The sequence below is a fragment of the Procambarus clarkii genome, chromosome 17, assembly GCF_040958095.1.
Source record: "Procambarus clarkii isolate CNS0578487 chromosome 17, FALCON_Pclarkii_2.0, whole genome shotgun sequence".
Classification (NCBI taxonomy): domain Eukaryota; kingdom Metazoa; phylum Arthropoda; class Malacostraca; order Decapoda; family Cambaridae; genus Procambarus; species Procambarus clarkii.
Window position 1 is genome coordinate 48,897,710 of NC_091166.1, and position 22,827 is coordinate 48,920,536.

The 22,827-nt window shown below is 46.5% G+C and overlaps 2 protein-coding genes across 4 annotated transcripts in view; one reads left to right on the plus strand and one right to left on the minus strand.

The window, feature by feature from the left end:
• Positions 1–22,827, minus strand: part of asun (integrator complex subunit 13 asun) — a 476,385-nt gene that overhangs the window by 277,878 nt on the left and 175,680 nt on the right. The window lies entirely within an intron of this gene.
• The window catches only part of LOC123772428 (uncharacterized), a 126,583-nt gene that overhangs the window by 38,489 nt on the left and 65,267 nt on the right, over positions 1–22,827 (plus strand). For 2 of the 3 annotated variants that reach the window (XM_045765564.2, XM_045765565.2), the window contains exons 1-3: positions 13,884–14,106; positions 15,374–15,930; positions 18,325–18,535. In XM_045765564.2, the coding sequence (XP_045621520.2) occupies positions 15,376–15,930; positions 18,325–18,535 (766 nt within the window). In that variant the 5' untranslated portion in view covers positions 13,884–14,106; positions 15,374–15,375. Of the gene's footprint in view, positions 1–13,883; positions 14,107–15,373; positions 15,931–18,324; positions 18,536–22,827 lie in introns of those variants that run through there. The other variant, XM_069325989.1, reaches the window with a different exon arrangement.

The window sequence follows — 22,827 nt, forward strand, 5'->3', positions numbered from 1 at the left end:
AACAGAAAACGGGACCTACATCACTTTCGTGAGCCGATTTCATTTCAAATTACGTCCATTTTTGGCCATAGCGCGCGCATACCAGCGAAAAGTGACGTTATCTTTAAGAGGACGGGTTGCTGTGAATATGTCGTACACCAGTGTTAGGTGAGAGGCCCACGAGTCGGGGCACAGGAGCTGAAGCTTAACCCCTCCACCCATACAGCAAAATTAAACTGTGCAAATACATTCATTCCTGTGTCCCTGCGTTTCAGATCCCTCCCCCCCCCCCCCACCTCCCTCACCCATCTCCCTCCCCCCACGCAGGGGAGGGGGGGGGGGAGGGAGGGGATGTGACACGGACACGATACAGTCAAAATATTTAACACGGGTGGCTCTTTCTTTCTCTTTCTTTTTCTTTCTGTCTCTTTCTCTTGTGTGCTCTCTCTCTTTTCTCTCTCTCTCTCTCTCTCTCTCTCTCTCTCTCTCTCTCTCTCTCTCTCTCTCTCTCTCTCTCTCTCTCTCTCTCTCTCTCTCTCTCCCTCCTCTGTCCCTCTCTCTCCCACCCCCCCATCCCCCCCCCTGGCGTGGGTGCCAGCTGATGACCGTGAAAGTATCTCGTTGATAAATATACCACCACCACGGTGCCTCCTGGCACTGGTCCTCTGACACAGTGCCACTCACACTCGTCCGTTTCATTATACATTAAACCTGTTTTCCATTGAACCCACATTAAACCCCGGGGGGTCTTCTGTGGGCCCCTGGGGGTGGGGGTTCTGTGTAGGCCCCAGGGGTGAGGGGGAGGGCCTGTGTGGGGCCCCAGGGTAGGGGGGTCCGTGTGTGGGTCCCCCCCTGTGTGTTACACCGAGGACAAGCTGCTTGTCCTCGGAGCGGGGTCGCCCTAAAGGGTCATAATCTGCTAGGCTCCCGCCTCCTTAGAAGGCGTCAACTCCCGAGATTGCTCCTCTATCAGGCAGTATTGCACGCAGTCTATCGGTGCAGGACGCAGTCTATCGGGTAGTGTAGGACGCAATCTATCAGGTATAGTGCAGAAGACAGCATTATCAGGTTTTTCCCTTATGAGTGATATTGCAACAGATGTGCTCCCCACACCCTGCGGCTGCTGGTACCTCTGCTCCTCACACAGCTGTCTACACCTTACCACACCTGTCTTTCCCTCTCCCCCCTTCCCTTCCCCTTTGTGCACCTGTGTGCTCCTTGTACCGCTGTACCTCTACCTGTACTGCAGCCACCACCGCTGTATTGTCCAGGCTCTGGCGTGCAGCGGCCCACACTGGCTCTATTCTTAGACTAGCTGTCCTGGTATTCATGCTAGCTTAACACCCAGCTATTCTCAACCCGGGAGGAGGGGCGGGGGCAAAGAATGGGGAGGGGGCAAGGAATGGTCACCCCCTTCCCTCCTCTTCTGATAATATTGATTTAACTCTGGAAGGAGGTAATTTAAGGCATAGGTGAATCACCCAAGTCAAGAAAGGAATGAGTAATAGAGACAATTGGGAGCTGTCTGCTAGTATGGAAGGCAGATGTATAGTTGATACACCTGGGGGCTTGTTAGTCGTCAAGTTTGATTGATTAAGTCAGGTGAACATCCTGGCTAAAGTAGTCCTCTATATCAAGGCAGGTGAAGTCGATAGTTAGCTAGGGTGCTTTAACGAGGGAATTAGTACCTGTAATTTCAGGGCTCTAGTACACCTGTTAGGTGAGGTTAGACCAGTATAGACGAGGTTACTGGCTTAAGTAAAGTCTCTCTCTCCCTTTATCTGTGTCTCTGTGTCTCTGTCTCTCTGTGTCTCTGTCCCTCTCTGTGTGTCTGTCTCTCTCTCCCCCCCTCCCTCAGGGTGAGGCGTGGGAGCGCCCTACCGAGGAATATACCCGAGGAGTCATGTAAATTATGTCAACTGGAAGAGGGTGAGAACCTTCAGGTGGGTTCCAGGCGACCATGAGAGAGGGTAGACTGAGGGACACGATCCCATCACCAAGAACCAACATTATTTCCTCTCAATAGCTAAAATATATAAACGGTTCTCAACCTTTTTGGACTACATTTAGTATTTTGCTAAGACTTGAAAAAAGTAATAAATAGAGGCATAGAAAGATTGCATTATCAAATCACCAATGCCAGGATTGTGTTTGCCTGTTGTGGGGGGGGGGAGGGAGGGGGAGAGAAGGGGGAGAGAAGGGGGAGAGAAGGAGGGGAGGGGGAGAGGGGGGGAGGGGGGGAGGTGGTTGCGTGGGCACAGTTGTGTGGTATAAATACCTCCCCCCCCCCTTTTGCTTGTCCCCACACACACACACACACACACACACACACACACACACACACACACACACACACACACACATACACACACACACACACACACACACACACACACACACACACACACACACACACACACACTACGTGTCCCGCTGCACGCGCGTGCACGCATATACACACGCACGTGCACACTGCAGAATTTACCTGAGATGCCAACATCAATCTAGTGACCCCCGAGGGGGAAGGGGGCGGGGGACAGAAAGCCGCCGGGTGCTCAGCGAGGGCAACAACCATAGTGTCACAAGCCAGTATTCCCCCCCCCCCCCCCCCAGCCTTTCCATGCAGAGTGCTAGCCACGATAATTAGCTTAACCTGATGCAGAGATTCTTAACTGGTGGCGCCCGTACCCCTTATGGGTTATGTGAACTAAATAATAATGGGTATATGGGACTCGATCTCGGAACAGTAAAGGAAAAAAAAGTCAAAGATTTTATTGTACAAACACACGAATGTTACTGATTGGAGTCGTAAAAGGTAACAATAGTGATATATGGATGGAGGTCATCTTCCTTGACTGCCAGAAGGTGATTAACACAGTTCCGTAGACGTCAACATGAGTCGTCTCCAGCAATTGTGTCCAACCACTTGGGGGCTGGACGGTAGAGCGACGGTCTCGCTTCATGCAGGTCGGCGTTCAATCCCCCGACCGTCCCAAAATGGTTGGGCACCATTCCTTTCCCTCCCTCCGTCCCATCTCAAATCCTTATCCTGACCCCTTCCCAGTGCTCTATAGCGCGTAATGGCTTGGCGCTTTCTACTGATTATTCCCCCTTTTCGTTTCACTTGTGTGATGAATGGACCGATGAGTCGGAGTGCACGCCGCTAGGTGGAGGGCTCATCACCTCCTTGTGTGTTCTGACTCGTGGATTAACATTCCTTGAATTCATCACTAATAATCGATGACATTTTGCTCCTGAGGTCACTTCACTGTTATTAGCATACCAGGTCTTTCATCAGAATTTACATTAGAAGGTCAAGCCCCCTTATTGGTACAGGGGGTGTCAAGCACACAGGGGGGGGAGGTCAAACCCCCACAGTGGTACAGGGGGTCAAGCCCCCACAGCGGGGGGAGGTCAAGCCCCCACAGTGGGGGAAGGTCAAGCCCCCTTATTGGTACAGGGGGTGTCAAGCACACAGGGGGGGGGGAGGTCAACCACACAGGGGGGGGAGGTCAAGCCCCCACAGTGGTACAGGGGGTCAAGCCCCCACAGTGGCACAGTGGGGGGAGGTCAAGCCACAAACCCTACTCATGCCAAGTGGTAATTTTCTTTATTTTCAACTTGAAGGTTTAAGTTGACAGTTTCACAAGGTCTTAAGAAGGCGTGTAACCGCTCGTATGGGGGGGGGGGAGGGGACTAGTTGGCACGCTTGAAGACCCCTCTGCCCCCCCAACATACCACCTCCCCCTGCTCCCCCACACACACTCCCCTGGTTCCATTAGACAAGCAACATTGGTTTAATCTGTGCAACACAACCCACCAACCAACCCCCCCTTTTCCAACACGTTCCAAAAGCCCCTCCCCCCTGCTAACATACCAACACCCCTTACCCCCCTGAACCCCCTCCCCACCTTCCCCCAGAGCTTCTAGAACCTTCCCACCACTCGGCTTGCTTGACTGTCCTCGGTATAAATAACCTAACACCTTTTACTGAAGCATGGCCCAAGTGGCCCAAGTGTCTATGTTAAGAGGTGTTTGGGAGGCCCTCTTCCCTCTGCTCTTACTCAGTAATGTACCTCCTGGATATTTGATGTATAATACAAAAACATTCATGCTGTATAAAATAATACAGCAGGGGGTGGTAGAAGATAATACTAGAGAGAGTTCAGAGAGGGAGGGAAAAAACCCACAAGGTCTTCTCTGAAATACTCTTTATTCACTTCTCCGAGGCTAAGGGCCCTCTACAATTGGAAGAGAGGTGGTACCCCTGCTATATGGAGGGTGTTAAAATATTGGGACGATTGTTGGGGGTTGCCAAGTCCCCTCTCTTGCTCAACGAGGACACTACAGCTGTATAATAACTTGACGGGCACCCGGCGCTGCCCGGGTCTCCAACTGCTTGTTTCTCTCCGTCCCCTCTCATTCTCACCTCACTTCCCCCCTTTCCCCTCCCTCGCTCTTAGTGGGGAAAAATATATTCTCGAATATTGAATCGACGACCAATCACCATTATCGACTTAGAAACGATGTCATTGATGATGATTCAAGGAGGGTAACAGCCTAGTAATAATTTTTAAAACAGCGATACAATGAGAGAAACATTTCAGGCATCAGTCATAGTGGTGGTGGTGAGAGGAGTCGAGCCTCCTTACAGGCGGGTACTGGAGTCGACCCCAACATTCTGACACTGGCCACACACCCACAATCCACCATGAAAGGTGCGTGACGCTAACTACAATAGTCTGACCTCCAACCCTTGGGCGGGTAAACGTTTTCTCTTAAGGATACAATAATTTGCATACATGCAATATATTAAACCATGTTGATGTGTATTTGGTAAAAAGTTAATTTATATATTGTATAAATCTACCCATATACACAGCATCTAGGGCATAACTTATTGTATTATTTCCAGCAAACATACAACATAAATAATACAGAAGAAGTAAACGCAGGAAAGTGTATATATGAAGTAAGCCATGGCGCCACTTGTGGGATCGTCTCCTTGGTATAATGCTTTAATAGGATTCAATTCCCGGACAAGGACATTTTGGACGCCCTTTTGTTTTCTATAAGCGGATAGAATTGCAAAATGCGTCCAATTTGCTTGGTTTCTTCTATACATATTTTTTTGGTATGAATATTTGTTCTAAAAATAGAGATATTTGGTAGAGAGGTCCCCAGGAGAGATGGTGTTGCTGGACGGAGGGAATTGTTCAGTCACTGCTTAAATCGGTTTTCTCTTGTACATCTATGTTTCAAAACCTTGAGAAATAGTTTGAAATAGTTCACCATATTGTTATAATAACTCCCGTTGTCGGGGACAGGAAGCCTGTGAATAGTGTCCCTACCCAGGATGCAATCTTGAGGTTAGCCTAACTTCAAAGTACCTATATATACTGCTAGGGGAACAGATGCATCAGGTGCCTCATCTTTTCTATCTAGTTCACAAATCCAAACCTGGCCCAACGGTTGCAAGTCAAGGACGTAGACCATTGAGCTACAGTGATTCCTTGAACCCTACTTCTAAATGTTAAGGATTCCAAAGCACATTATATAATGAGTATCTTTTATTTATCTTTATCATATATAGTGTGTCAAGAGCAGGAGGCCCGGTGTTTGAGACTATCCTCAAACACCTTGCAAAGATGGTAGTGTGGGGGGGGGGGCTATGTCATAGATGGGTCAGGGTCGGCCCTTGTGCCACTATGAAGTATCAACAGTCATAGCAACCCCCATGTGATTTTCATGAAGTCTGAAATTGTGGAGGTGTTTTCCGTGGAGCTTTTCCCAATCCAGTAATTTTTCAATGCTCTGTAATTTTCTGAGATTGAAAGAGAGAGGGCGGGGAGGTTAGGATGCTGGGGGAGATGGAAGGATTGGGGGAGGAAAGGTGGAGAGGGGAGAGGTAAGGGAGAGGGTGAGGGAAATGAGGGAGGGTAGAGAGACCCGGGCACAGCCGGCTACCCCCATCCCCCCCCCATCTACTGTTTAAATACGTTTGGAGCACGGCGTGCGGATTTTACTTATTGCAGAAGTTTTGTTCTTGTGTGATTTAAATTTTTATTTTTATAATTGTATTGGAAACTTACCAGACACTGTTAGAGACTATTAGATAAATTTATTATTCAATATTTCTTTCACTTATGGTTGTTAATATCAATGAGACGCGAGAAGAACTGACCCGGGGGGGGGGGCTGACCCGGGGCGGGGGCATTTTGCCTTACCCGGGGGGGGGGGAGGTCAGCTGACTCCTTTTAAAACATTTCCGTATTGTATTCGGGGTAGTGTGTAGGGGAGGGGGAGAGGGGTATAGGGGGAATGTAGGAGGTGTTTGTGGAGGGGGGGTTGAGTATGGGGGTAGGGGGGGGAGAGGGCGTGCCACTGTGTGCTGTGGGGGGTTGACAGTGGTGGGGGGGGGGGGCGTGTAGGAGCTGGCACTACTTTCCCTCCCCCTCCTCACACCACACCCCCCCCCCCCCTCCCCAATATCACCCCGGCGACCATTAAACAACATGCAAGATTAAGTTCAATGTATTCAATTGTCTGTTCCCCTTTTATAGTGATTTCCGCATTCTTACCCTCCCCCCCCCTGGTGGTGGTCCTGTGTACTGATGTTCTGGTGTTGTAGTGGTACTGTGCACTCACCTAGTTGTGCTTGTTGGGGTTGAGCTCTGGCTCTCTGGTCCCGCCTCTCAACCATCAATCAACTGGTGTACAGGTTCCTGAGCCTACTGGGTTCTATCATATCTACATCTGAAACTGTGTATGGAGTCAGCCTCCACCACATCACTGCCTAATGCATTCCATCTGTTAACTACTCTGACACTGAAAAAGTTCTTTTCTAACGTCCCTGTAGAGTAACTATTTGGGTTATCTTGATTTCGGGTCTTAGCGTCCCCGCGGTCCAGTCCTCCACCAGGCTTCCTTTTTGTTACACATCCCCAGGAAGCAGCCTGTAGCAGCTGTCTGACTCCCAGGTACCTGTTTACTGCTAGGTAACAGGGGCATCAGGGTGAAAGAAACTTTTCGCCCATTTCTCTCCGCCTCCACCGGGGATCGAACCCGGAACCTCAGGACTACGAATCCGAAGTGCCACACCCTCAGCTGTCAGGTGCCCTTACTCGATGGCACTCGGAGCCGGTCGGCCGAGCGGACAGCACGCTGGGCTTGTGATCCTGTGGTCCTGGGTTCGATCCCAGGCGCCGGCGAGAAACAATGGGCAGAGTTTCTTTCACCCTATGCCCCTGTTACCTAGCAGTAAAATAGGTACCTGGGTGTCAGTTAGCTGTCACGGGCTGCTCCTGGGGTTGGAGGCCTGGTCGAGGACCGGGCCGCGGGGACACTAAAGCCCCGAAATCATCTCAAGATAACCTCAAGATGGTTACTAGATTTCCACACGTGTTCCCTTGGGCGTGTACCAGCCGTGTTAAATACCCGATCTTTATCTACACTGTCAATCCCCCTGAGAATTTTGTATGTCATAATCATGTCTCTCTTAGCTCTGTCCTCCAGCGCTGTGAGGTGCAATTCATGCACCCTGTCTTAGCAAATTGACAACTGGAGACAATTGCAAACATGACGATAATCGAGCTTGGAAACTGAAGATAAAATATTAGGTTAAAAATGATTTTTAAATACTTTTAAATATTATCGAGAGAGAGTTAGTAATGTGTGGCAAGGGGTGAGCATCAACACAACACCCGTAGGTAATACAAGGAGTGCCGGACCAACCGGGCTGTGGTGGGTATGTGGGCCTGCGGGCCGCTCCAAGCAACAGCCTGGTGGACCAAACTCTCACAAATCAAGTCTGGCCTCGGGCCGGGCTTGGGGAGTAGAAGAACTCTCAGAACCCCATCAACCAGGTATCAACCAGATATTACCACAATTATTCTAAGTATTACCACAAGTATTACAAGTGAGGAGTTAAGTACACTTGTGCTATAGTTCGGTAGTTATCATCGCGTCAATGGGATGAGTGACGAACACGGGGGATCAATTAGAAGATTACAGAAATAACTGATAAGTTATTCCACAATGACAGACAAATGTGTAGTAGTAATATTTCTCGGAGAAAATTTAATATATACTACATAACTGGGAATAAAAAAGTGAATCAGTAGCGACCCAGCAGATAAATATTGGTCTAAAAAAAATGAAAAATATATATATATATATATATATGCAAACGAATTTAGTAATTTATTCAATAAATCAACAAACCCTATTTTCTAACCAGTATTTACCCAGATTATTTCTGAATCTAAACTTTAACCAATTAATATTCATTGAATTTATTCTATTTGGGTTTAAAAATCTTATTTCTATACAGTACAATTGCAGCTACTTCAGAGATCCGTCAGTGGAGTGCAAGTACTGTGGAAGTCTATACTCAACAGTACCACACTGAATAAGTTTACAATCAGGAAAGACCTGGGTAAATACTGGTTTGGAAATAGGTTTGTTGATTTATGGTGCCAAATTACAGGGGTAACTCAATAGACGGGCGATCCCTCTATTGTTTCAAGCGTAGGTTAGACATGTTTGTGTATATGTATATATATCTACACACTTAGATATAAATAGGAGCTGCCATGTAAGGGTTAAGGTCTTCTGCAGCTGCGCTGATTCTCATGTTCTACTAACTGTGTTAATAGTGTAGCGTGTTCTACAAGGCACTGGTGGTGGCTCCTGGTCCGCCCAGACTAATTGCTTCATCTTTAATTGGGTCGGTATATTTAACATTTTGATGGAGGTGGCTGTCTTAACCAACCAAAATGGGAACTAAAGGTGGCCTCTCCTTCTGTGGACTTGAGGTGCGTGCGTGTGCTCCCACTTGCGTGTACTCTCTCTTGAGAGTGTAAATTAGTGTGTGTGTGTGTGTGTGTGTGTAAACACACACAGCTCGACCCCCGCAAACACAACTAGGTGAGTACACAGGAGAGAAGACAGTAGAGTTAGGACACGATCACCACATACAAGATTCTCAAAGGAATTGATAAGGTAGACAAAGGGAATGTATTTAATACAAGGGGCACACGCACTACGGGACACAGGTGAAAATTGAGTTTCTAAATGAGCCATAGAGACAGAATTTTGTCAGTGTAGTTAACAAATGGAATGCATTATTTCTCATTATTTTATTCACCAACATTATGTTCACTCGTTATGTTCACCAACATGAAAAGTTAATTTCATGAATTTTTTTTTTTTTTTTTTTTTTAAAGTGTCAGAATTGCTCATAACTTCTCAGGGCATAAATATAATGAAATTTTTTTTCCCTCTATCTAAGAAGCTCTGCGGCTTGTTAGCCCAGACTTCTAGGATGGAAAGTTTAAGAATATTGATTCTATTGGTCTATTTTTTTCTGAGTTTTTTGGTATTTTTATTTTATTTAATTATCAAGGGAAAAGCGTCAAGCCATTACGACTTTATAGCACTTGGAAAGGATCAGGATAAGGAGTTGGGATGGGACGGGGGGGGGGGAGAAAGGAATGGTGCCCAACCACTTACTGGGACGATCGGGGATTGAACGCCGACCTGCATGAAGCGAGACTGTTGCTTTACCGTCTAGTCAAAGTGGCTAGGTGATTTTTTTGGGGCAGTTTGCCGTAGCAAGGCACATCGTACATATATATATATATAGGCATTAACATCAGCCAAATCACATTTAGAGGAAAAAAAAATGTTGACTGCTTGGCTTGTTGTCTGTGGTAAAGTAAGGCAAGACAAGCAAAACACACAGTATGAACAATGAAACTTTAACTTAAAAACAAATTATGAATAAGACAATTCCTTGTCTATGTACAGCGTAAATTAACATGTCAAAAACATATAACATAAGAACTGTGATGACGTTACTCTACATATAAAATATAGACAGAAAATGATAAACAGGTGCTGGGAATATGGCGCTAACTGAGAACCTCCACCAATACACAGAGTGTATATCAGTTGGTTGTTCACAGCTTGAGAGCACAAGGATATTCTAACTTCAATGGCTGGTTCAGGCCCGGACATCAGCTAGGTAGAGGGCGCTGAGGTGCAGTGGTGCAGACGTCGATTCACCAATCAGAAGCAGGCAGGCTGCAAATGGTTGTTTGGTGATCGGCGACGTGGGAGGGGGGGGGGGGGGGAGGGTGGAGAGCGAGTGTGATGATACATTTGCACCTGGCAAAGCGTATTTGATTCAATATTTACTACACTTGCTTGTAGTATTTAGATGTTTTAGATGTACTGAAGTAGCTTGATGGTAGGAAAGAGCAGGCCTAATCTCTTCAAGCAGATTATCGTAACTATATATATATATATATATATATATATATATATATATATATATATATATATATATATATATATATATATATATATATATATATATATATATATATATATGCGAACAAGCCTGAATGGTCCCCAGGACATATGCAACTGAAAACTCACACCCCAGAAGTGACTCGAACCCATACTCCCAGAAGCAACGCATCTGGTATGTACAAGACGCCTTAATCCACTTGACCATCACGACCGGACATAATGAGGTGATAGCCGAGGCTATTTGAACCACCCCACCGCCGGCACTCGGATAGTTATGCCCAAGATAACTATCCGAGTGCCGGCGGTGGGGTGGTTCAAATAGCCTCGGCTATCACCTCATTATGTCCGGTCGTGATGGTCAAGTGGATTAAGGCGTCTTGTACATACCAGATGCGTTGCTTCTGGGAGTATGGGTTCGAGTCACTTCTGGGGTGTGAGTTTTCAGTTATATATATATATATATATATATATATATATATATATATATATATATATATATATATATATATTTTATTATATATATATTTTATTATATATATATATATATAATATCTCCTACCCCCCCTCCCTCCAACCCATCGTGAAACCCTGACACAATCTGTACTAGGGGGGGGGGGGGAACTGACGTCATCAATGAATTATTAAAACCTCTCTGTGTGTTCATATCCGGAGGCTCTCGGGGTCAAAGGTCATAGTTAATGAGGTCACAGATATGCTGCTGACCCATTCTAGGTCATGGGAGTGATGAGGGTCACATACTTGACCATACTCGGCCATACAGGCCTGTATGTCAGAGGTATGACATACAGGACAGCCAGGTCCCTCATTCTTCACCTCATACACCAATTAAAACCAACTTCTTGTATTCGCTGTATGTTCTCTAGCTTTGACACTCCATACAAAATACAAGTGTTTAGCCTAGCAATAAACATACGAACCCAAGCAACCCACCAAACCTACGGAGGCCAATACAGGGGGGGGAAATACAATGTTGTATGTAAGAGTGTAAAGACATAGATATACAGTTTACATACGATGTATACCCCCCCTCCTTCTCGGTGTATAATATACCCGGACGCAGGTTCGAATCCTCGTCACGGCCCTTGTGGATTTGTTTATATACACTGGGAGTTTACTTTAGTCGTGGACTGTGTTGAGGGGTAATGTATACTTGCTGGTTGGTCAGTAAACTGGTGTGTATTGATGTGGTTGGTGAACAACCACAGCCCAACACCAGGCCAAGTGGGAGGGATACCTTCTCAACCTGTATTACTTGGGGTGTTGTGTTCCGCTGACTGACTGACGCTGTGCAGCTGATTACCTATTTACTGCTAGGTAACAGGGGCATAGGGTGAAAGAAACTTTGCCCATTGTTTCTTGCCGGCGCCCGGAATCGAACCCGGGACCACAGGAGCACGCATCTAGCGTGCTGTCCACTCAGCCACCGGCCCCCCTGTACTTACCTAGTTGTACTAACCTAGTTGTGCTTGCGGGGGTTGAGCTGTGGCTCTTTGGTCCCGCTTCTTAATGGTCAATCAACTAATGTACAGATTCCTGAGCCTACTGGGCTCTATCATATCTACACTTGAAACTGTGTATGGAGTCAGCCTCCACCACATCACTTCCTAATGCATTCAATTTGTCAACCACTCTGACACTAAAAAAGTTCTTTCTAATATCTCTGTGGCTCATTTGGGCACTCAGTTTCCACCTGTGTCCCCTAGTGCGTGTGCCCCTTGTGTTAAATAGACTGTCTTTATCTACCCTGTCGATTCCCTTGAGAATCTTGGATGTGGTGATCACGTGTGTGTGTGTTTGGAGGAAAAAAGGTTGATCGATTGAGAGTTGAGAGGCGGGCCGAAAGCGCCAGAGCTCCACTCCCACCAGCACAACTAGATGAACACACACACACAAGAGTTGTTACATTCTTGTACAGCCACCAGCACGCACAGCGTCTCAGGCTTTCAGCCTTAATCCTAATTATCCCCGGAATACGACCCGCCAAATCGTTTAAAAACCAACGTACCCATTCACTGCTGGGTGAACAGAAGCTACAATTAAGGATTGGTACCCAGTCAATCCTCCCCGGCCAGGATACGAACCCAGGCCAAAGCGCTCGCGAAGCACGGGTCCGTCCTCCTAATGGAACGTCGCATTTTGACGTATATTTGACCCAAGGACAAAAATTGTAATAGAAAACGTCTCGCGAAATTTTAATACGACAATTTTTTGACGTTTGGAAACCTTAAGAGGACGGGCTGGTGTCTTACCACTGCGCCACGGGGACTGCTAAATTGTTAAGTGGTATATAATGATGGTGAAAAAAATTTGATAAAAGCATGGGAGGAGGAACAGTAGCATGGGAAGAATGAAAAAGATGAAATGAATAATAAGCAAAAATAAGGAACAAGCAATTTCATTTTAAAATAGTTTATGATAAAAATTCTCTTTCATGTGACTAGTTTTCTTTGTTTAATATTAAAGGGTAAACTATAGTAAATATGAATTTACCTATACCTTATAATAATAATTTGATTTGGATTTTCAGTGTATGTTAATTCGTTTTGTCGGGGACAGGCAGCCTGTGAATGTATATACGTTAGGTTTATATTTAGCCCCACCCCCCTTAAGGTGAAACTAGTGACCCGCCTCAGGATACAAAACCACAAACAGGCTGACTAACTCTTAGGTTACTGCTAAATGCACCGAGGCATTAAGTGAAAGGAAACGTGCCCAACCGCTTCTGTCCTGCCCGGGATTCGAAGCGGGGATTCCCGATTGCGAGTCAAGAACAAGCCCAACCGTTCTGTGCAATAATTTGCACGCAGAATTACATATGTATTTAACGATGGGGAATTATTGCGCTATTACCTGCAGAACTGTCAGTGTTCACGTTATGAGTGTTCATACCATGAGTGTTCAGGAATGTTCATATCTCTCAAGTTTGAAGTTTAATCAGTCGAGAGAACATGAAGTTGACACGGCTTTGACGTCACGACTTTTACCCGAACGATGCTGCCATATAGTTTGTCCCTCATTGCTCTCTCTTTCCTCTCTGATATATATACATTTAATCAATGTTTAAATGTCTTATATATGTACTACATATAATTATAAGTAATGTTACTGAGCTGGTATATTTAAGAATGAGGACATTTGTTTTTTAAGAATCAAATGTTTAATTTTTGGGAATTTTCGGCAAGGGGAGCAAGAGGCCATGACGTCATGAACTCTGACGTCACTCTTGTTGACAAGCCTTACATTTGTTACGATATTTTGACATGTATACTCAACCTTCATGTCAAAATACACACAAAATCCGTGTATTTATATGTTCTTTAAGCTAAATAACGCACGCCTAACATGTAATTTGTTGTAAATAATTTACAAAAATATTTGAAAATGTAACAATTGGCACCATGTTCTCACGATGTTAGTCGGTTGCAAAACACTCACTTAACTTAATTTGAAGATAATGTCGAGCATTAAATTACACAAACTACAAGAGCGGTTTCTGCCAAGTGTATATATTAGTGGTGTTACCGTAGTCGCAAGAAACGCACCAGGAGGAAAAATCAATTACCGAGCGCACTATTAAGAAATAGGTGGCACCACCGCACCCGCCTCCAGTAGTGTTGGAGGAGGGGTAAACCTAGTGCCTTTTCCACCCCCTCATTCATTAACTACTCTACTTGGCGAGGAGTTGGAAGGCACCGGGACTTCGTCAAGCCCACACTCACTCCCCGCCCAGGTCCTAGATTGCCTCGGTGTGCAGCTCCTGGTCCCCAGCACTCCAGCATCTCTAAGACGGTAACTACTGGCCACCATACACCCGCCACCATTGATCCCTTAGCGCCCTCGCTGCCGGCCCGCTCCCTACCTCAGTACGATACTTTCTACCACCTCTCTCTCTCTCTCTTGCTCTCTCTTCCTCTTGCTCTTTCTCTCTTTTTCTCTTGCTCTCTCTTTTTCTCTTGCTCTCTTTTTTTCTCTTGCTCTCTTTTTTTCTCTTGCTCTCTTTTTTTCTCTTGCTCTCTTTTTTTCTCTTGCTCTCTTTTTTTCTCTTGCTCTCTTTTTTTCTCTTGCTCTCTTTTTTTCTCTTGCTCTCTTTTTTTCTCTTGCTCTCTTTTTTTCTCTTGCTCTCTTTTTTTCTCTTGCTCTCTTTTTTTCTCTTGCTCTCTCTTTTTCTCTTGTTCTTTTTCTCTTGCTCTCTCTTTTTCTCTTGCTCTCTCTTTTTCTTTCTCTAGCTCCTTCTCTTTTTCTCTTTTTTCTTTTTTTTCTCTCTCATGTTAATGTTGTTATTGTATGGACTATAAAAGCGTATGTACTACTAATATGGCTGTCTTATAATGTGTTATTACGTAGAGGTAATTATTACTCTTGTTACCATACCAGTGTGTTAAGGCTTCATATGTCAGCTGGGTTATCTTGTGTTGACATTTGTAAGTGAGGCAGCGTTGTGGAGCACAGTTTGCCGGCCGGCCGGCCAGTAACCACCCTTATAGATGTTTATAAGTGCTGGTGATTGTGGATAATTTTAGCACTTAACGAGTGGGTTATAAGTGCCAATGATTGACGAGTTTCGTCCACCTTAGTTAAGTACTTAAGTGTTTTGTAGGGTCGTCATGTCTAGTTCCTTCAGTCGCTCTTCATATCCCATTCCTGGCAAATTGTGGGATGGGATGTGAAGTCGGCGCAGCCGGTAGCAGGTTCGATTCCCGAGTTAAGAGGGAGACGTTCGAGCAACTGTTTCATTTCAGCTGGGTGCCTCTGTTTACCTGCCTATAAATATATATATACCCGGGAGTTAGGCAACTGTTGTGGGCTCCATCCTATGCTAGGTCAGTAGTTGGTCTACTTGATAGGCCTACCGGGTGTCCTGTTCCCAGACAATACTAATAGTGGAACATGTAATAACGTGTTATGTCACTTGATTGATAGATTAAGCCACCCAAGAGGTGGCACGGGCATGAATAGCCCCGTAAGGTGCCATTTGAGTGCAAGTGCTGTTTAATATATACTTGTGAGTACCGGCACTCGTGCGCCCTGACTGATGCTTGCATGTCTGTGTCTTCAGAGATGTTGATGGCGGCCCTGACTGTCCCTGTGGTCATCGGTCCGCCCCTCTGCCCCGCCCATTCCATCCGTGACCCCTGCCGTGACCCTGTGACCTCCCAGCCACGCATGCCACCTGCTCAGGTGGTGAGCTGTCAACACCAGGTGGCCAGGCTCAGAGGCGTTGACGACGGGTGTGACCCGGCCTCCGACGGGTGTGACCCGGCCTCCGACGGGTGTGACCCGGCCTCCGACGGGTGTGACCCGGCCTCCGACGGGTGTGACCCGGCCTCCGACGGGTGTGACCCGGCCTCCGACGGGTGTGACCCGGCCTCCGACGGGTGTGACCCGGCCTCCGACGGGTGTGACCCGGCCTCCGACGGGTGTGACCCGGCCTCCGACGGGTGTGACCCGGCCTCCGACGGGTGTGACCCGGCCTCCGACGGGTGTGACCCGGCCTCCGACGGGTGTGACCCGGCCTCCGACGGGTGTGACCCGCCCATCTTGAAGGTGGCAGCGGGTGACGTGACGTACCGAGGAGAAGGAGCTGACCATGTCGTCCTCAGGGTCATCAACACGGTAAGTGTGTCAGTGGTGGTAAGCCATGGTCGAGGGCTTGACCCTCGACCATGGCTCATGGTAAGACTTGCCCTACTATTTTTCCCCTGATCACACACCGCCAGCAAGTCTTATTAACCCCTGGAGTGAAAAGTTGTGCAGTGGTTCCCAGTCAATCTTCCCCGCGCTTTGTCACGGGTCTCTTTTTTTTTTTTCCGGCCCGCCTTCCAACTGTTAATTAGTCAACTGTTACCAACTATTAATTTTACACACACACACACACACGTGTGCACGAGACAAGCAGCCCGTAACAGCTGTCTAACTCCCAGGTACCTATTTTACTGCTAGGTAACAGGCATCAGGGTGAAAGAATGTCCATTTTGTTTGCCATCACCGGGGAACGAACCGGGACCCTAGGATTACGAGTCCAGAACGCTGTCCACTCAGCTATCAGGCCCCCTGTGTGCGTGCGTGGGTGTGTATGCGCGTGCACGCGCGTGCCCAACGACACCATTACCGACTTTCCCAAGGCGGCAGCCCTCAGATGTGTTGTTGTTGTTGTTTTAAGATTCATCTTCTGGGAATAAAAACTTCCAAGTAGCACGGGCTATGGTGAGCCCGTAGTGGATTTACCTGGCACAGGAGCGGGGCTGTGAATATGTGTTAATGGCAAGTACCTATGTACTGCTCGGTGAACAGACGCATGAGGGGGAAAGGAAACGCTGCCAAAATTGTCCTCGAGACAACACTACCAGGAACCAGGTAGTTCTTGGGACAGTACTACCGTAAGCGTGGTAGCCCTTGTACCTTATCCCCAGTGACGCCTGGTATCCCGGAACTCGCATGATTTACCGCCCTCATTCTGAGCAGGATGCTGCATCTATTAGCTGGTGAGGCCATGCTGTATTATACAATTACGCGTGATAATGTATTCACTACGTGTGTGGCACACTGTTGGTGGGTGTGGGTAGTGTGGGAGATGCCGTGGGTGGGTGTGGGTAGTGTGGGAGAGGTTGTGGGTGGTGTGGGAGAGGCCGTGGGTAGTGTGGGAGAGGCCGTGGGTAGTGTGGGAGAGGCCGTGGGTAGTGTGGGAGAGGGTGTGGGTAGTGTGGGAGAGGCCGTGGGTGGTGTAGTCAGCTTGTGGGTTTGCATCCTAGGCGGGGTCAGTAATTCGGCCCGGAACTGAGGCATTAGGTGAAAAGAAATGTGCCCAATCATTTCTGTCCCGCCTGGAATTTGAACCCTGAATTTTTTATTGTGCGTTAGATATCAACGAAAGGATATCCAGGAACTTTCCATTTTCGGGCGCAGCTGATGTTCACAATGTGAACTTGATATAGCATTCGTTAGTACTTCCTTACATGTCCAAGAGCACTGGATCCCCCTCTGTCACTAGTATTTTGTCCACAACCACCACCACACTACCACAACCACCACCACACTGCCACAACCACCACCACACTGCCACAACCACCACCACACTGCCACCACAACTATCACAATTACCACCACAACTATCACAACCACCACCACACTACCACAACCACCACCACACTGCCATAACCACTACCACAACTACCACAACCACACTACTACAAAAACCACCACAATTACCACCACAACTACCACCACCACAACTACCACCACCACCACCACACTGCCATAACCACAACCACACTACTACAAAAACCACCACAACCACACTACTACAAAAACCACCACAACTACCACCACCACAACTACCACCACCACACTTACCACAACCACCACCACACTGCCATAACCACCACCACAACTACCACAACCACTCTACTACAAAAACCACCACAATTACCACCACAACTACCACCACCACATTACCACCACGCTACCACGACGACCACCACGCTACCACGACCACCACCACGCTACCACGACCACCACCACGCTACCACGACCACCACCACGCTACCACGACCACCACCATACTACCACAACCACACTACCACCACGATGACCACCAGGCTACCATATATATATATATATATATACATATATATATATATATATAATATATATAATATATATATATATATATAATATATATATAATATATATATATAGTGTGAGAAAGCTGCATGAACGCGCAAGCCATATATCACTAAGAACTCTTTGACCCGGCCAGGATTCGAACCCATCCCGTCCAGGATCATCCCTAAACGTACACAGTACCGTGACCACCGCACCAATGATCGTCTATAAGGATTGGTCAGTCTTGGTGCTTATTAACTAAGCTCCCTGATTGATCAACCCCCGACGACACTCATGGATCCATTTGGGTACAGTTTTTCATCAAATTCTGGCGCATGCACGGGCCGCACTGAGTTTAACATGTGTTGTCACCCTCAAGGAATAACTGTCCTCCTCCTCCAACAGGGTCAAGTGCTACGACTTCGGAAGACTTTGGTCCGGGGGCCGGTAACCAGCAGGGAGGAACTGGTTCTCCGGGCCGCCCGAGACAGAGAGGTTCTTCGCCACGTTGCACGTCGTATTCTCGGACCCTTGCTCACCGACGAGTCACAGTTGGTCACCCTCAACCCGGACACCCTAGCAGCTCTCAGGCGCACCGTCGAGCCCCGAAGACAGGGTGAGTGCCTTGGAGGTGATGATAGGGCGAGTACCTTGGTGATGATAGGGCGAGTTGTAGAAAATTGGGATTCAGTGAGATTGGGAAAGGATAATGGTGCATACCTTGGAAGAAATGATAGAATGAGAGTCTTGGAAAATAATGGTGTGGTGAAAGTCTTGAGAGGTGGTAATGATGGGTGAGAGTCTTGGGAGGTGAAGATGATAGGATGGGAACGGAATAGACACACAGGCGTGACTCCAAGTTGAGGCCCAAGTGAAAAATAATAGACACAAGAACTTTAGGCTGAAACAGCTGATGCCACAGCACTTATAGTTAGATATGGGGCTCCATGCTGGAGATGGAAACTCAAGGATTGGTCTAATGTATGTGATATATATAAGGTTCTGAATAGTTCCTTATGCAGATTTGTAAAGGCGATTTCTATAAGTTGGCCACCCTAGCATATACCAGTGTATGGATTTTTCTAGTATGTCAATGGCGGAGACAGGAAGATTGTTATACATGTTGAAGTGCCTAGCCATATTTTGTAAAGGTATCTAAGCAGTTACCCATCCATCTATTGACCAGACTTAAGGGGGGATTAACCTGGCTGACTTGACCTAGTGAATGTCTGCATGTTTTTTTTTGTCTTTATCTGAGTGAAGGCACTTCCCTGAATCTACTATCACTGATAGTGTACCATCTACTATGTCACATCAGCTGCTTGGTTCTGTTGGTCTACCAAGGACAAGCACCAGATCTTGGCCACCCTCTTATTACTCTTATTATACCCTCTTATTAATTACCCTCACAGAGGTACAGGGAGCAGTGGCATTTATTTTATTTATTGATCTAATTTATGTACAGGGTATTTATCTATTGTGCTACATAGTCTCCTCGGCTTGGTAATTTTTGATAATTACTCGTGCCACTATTGGGAAAGTAATGAGTCAGAAAGACAAAACAAACCACTGCTGGCTTCAATAGCATTCGCAGCCTCGAGAACCACCGAAAGAACCTTCCCGACAGTGTAAACAAAGGATCAAAATCTTAACCTCAACCATTCCTGGGACGAGAGTCGACAGTTCTGGAATGGTTTTTATTGCCCAGTGTTGAACTTTCTCCAAAGCAGCTACACTATGACTTTCAGAAGATAAAGTGCATGAAGTCTTCGTGTTTGGATACAATAATCCAAGTGGAGCAAACCAGAGATTTATACAGCTGAATAACTACCTTCTTTTCCTCAAAGTTGAAGGTTTGCCTGATTATTCCTAGTTTATGGTTTGCATTTTTGTTTACTGTAGCTCCCACTTGTTGTGCAACTTTCAATGAATGGTGGGGTCTGATTCCAAGGTCGTTTTCTTCATCAATCTGGTGCAAGGTTATGTTGTTAATTTGATAGTTGTGATGTGGATTGTTAGGAGCCACTTGCCAGGTCTTGCATTTTTTTATATTAAAAAACATTTGCAAGTCTTCTGACCATTTGCGGGATTCATGCAGATCTCTTTGTAAGGCCTCAATGTCATTTTCACTTCTAACATTACCATAAATTTTTGGTTTGTTTTAGTTTTGCCCCGAGAGGGGAATTTTTTGGGCAACGCCACTCATCCTGAGAGTGAACATACTGCCATAGCAGCATGTACAACACCCCCCAATAGGAAGAAAACCAGCTGGGTTGTTAATGCTGTCACTTGTACCCACACAGCTGGGTCTTGCTTAACTGTCTCAAGTGAACAGTTTATCAAACAAGATTAACATTTGTCAACCCTTAAAAACTTGCGTTATCTTGTGGTTGCAAAATGAGGAAATCTTTTGAGCACAGCATTTATATTTGACAGATAGTATTTTCCTAACTCAAACAATGTGGGGTTTACTATGCTGCACACACTTCTAATGTGTCTTAGATGTTCACATTCTCTCAGGTAGTGGTCAAGGCGGTGTCTGTCACACTCCACAAATTCTGCAACTCTGCTGCTCGGCTGTTGTTTCCATCCCGAATCGCCATGGATATTTGTATCCAAGATGAATTCTTGCTATTACTGATTCTCTCCCATGGCCACCACCTCTTCGTCTATAATGACTGTGATTACCTTAAAATTTGATGATGTGGTTTGTAATATTTTCATGTCATTGATATACATGACAAAAAGGGTTAGCCCCAAAAATTGACCCTTGCAGTACCCTACTCACCACATTTCTCTAGTCATATTCATTTCTGTTTAGCAGGACACTTTGGTTTTGGTTTTAGTGATTTTTTTTATCCATTCTAGTATTCTACCATTTATTCCTCCATTTATTCACCTCCAGCCTGCTCATACACTGCTTGAGCCTGCTTGGTCACTCGGTCCTGTCATTTCGTTTCTTTCTTAGGCTTGACTTGTTGTGTCCCCTTCAGTCTATTATTGCTTTCAGATTTTGTTATTGGCTGCTCTTGCTTCAGGTTGCAGGGGGGGGGGGGGGGGGCTTCAAGCTTTTCTCCAGAGGCATGGATTTTGTTCATCTGGCTCGGATGGGCTGTTTGTTCATTTTCAGTTGGCTCCTTTTCTGGCGAGGAACAGGTCAGTGGGCTTCTTGAGGAGTCTGTTGGTTAATGCTTGTTTGATTCAGCCAGAGGGTGCACCATGTGTTGTGTCCAGTAGAGGCTTTTCTCTGCTTCCCTGTGCAATTGATTCTGCCTCAGTGGATGCCCTGTGGGTTAATTCTGTCACCTTGGCCCCCTGCTTGAAGGCTTGTATTTCTCAGGTTGTCTGCAGTGTTAAATCTAGCCAGCCTGAGATGTATCCTCGCGCTTATGATGTTAGGAAGAATGCCGCTCTCTCGGTAGTGTTCATGAATATCTCCTGGGCTGATATTCCGACATGGGGGTTTTGGAGACTGAACAGGGTTCGGATGTTATGGTCTCTAATTAATGTGCCTGAGCCCTAGTGTCCTTGTGTGGCTTTGGGTAATTTTACATCCGTCTGTCTCCTTTGTTCCGACTCATGCGGTGTTCTTTCCTCCCTGGTAATTGCCCACTTGTTTTCCTTCTCTGTGGGCAGTTAGTTTCAGGGAGCCACAAGGGGCTTCCCCAGAAAACTTCGGGCTTCTGCCCGAAACGCTTTGCGTAATAGTGGCTTTAGGCATTGTATGTACTAGCTCTATCTATAATCCATCAACTTTTGTATCTTACCTTGTATGTATGTATCTTACCTGAATAAAAATTGATTTATTTATTATTATTTATAAAACCAGCACTGAATGTAATGAAATGCCAGTTTCTGAATCTCCAGTAGCTCCCTGACACCTCGCCCTCTTTCTGCCATTAAAGAGTTGGTTACACCTACCATAGACCTGAGGGTTGGGTTAGCCAGCTGACTACGAGCTATCTCACTCCTCTCCCTAACTGAGTGAGGAAGGCGGGGCAAAAGTTCGAGATTTTTATTATTTATTTGCATTTGGGAGCTTTTTCAGTGGTTCTCTAGGATGTGGTCTCTATTGAAGCCAGCAGTGTTTTTTTTTGTCTTGCTGACTTTCTGGTTGCTTCCCCATTGGTGACATAAATAAGTTCCACTGCTCCCTGCACCTCTGAGGGGGGGGGGGGAGCCAGGTTCTGACACCCTTTCCTGGATGGCCAGTAAAACTCTGTGGCTGATGTGACCTAGTAGATGATACGCTATCAGTGAAACTAGCTTCAGGAAGCCACAGGGGCTTAACAAGAAATTATCATTTCTGTGGAGTCCCCCCCCTCCGACTCCCCAGAGCTATACCGGGAGGATGTGTATATATTATATTAGACTGTGGCAACAGTCAAACGATGGAGTTCTAGGCCTACTGGAGACCACAAGCCAGAACCTGGCCCCCCTCAGAGAGGCACAAGGAGCAATGGCCTATAGAAACTCCCATGTAGTTGGAAGCAATCTGTCTGCCATCTACCAGGTCAGGCACCCAGAATGGCAGGAATCTCAAAACAAACTACAACTGGTTAAACATTACAAGCTGAAAGATGAACGAGCAAGCAGAACTCCCCAATCGGCAAACAAGCATGATGTCACCACAGCTGCCACTCCACTGTCTGCGCAACTCCCCCCTCCCTGGGAGTGGGAAGGGGGGATCCCAGACCTCCTGCGCTGGCTACCCAACCCCAGTTCAGAGGCTGAATATAAAAATGTGGAAAAGCGCTGACCGGAGGGAGGGAGGGTTGCCGGGGAGCCTCCGGGTCTTGCCCAGAAAATGGCGTTTCATTACATTTAACGCTGGTTTTTTAACCCTCCTCAAAAGTTATTGCGGAGCAGCCAGCATGCCCTGTAAGTCAATAAGTTATCATGCTGGTA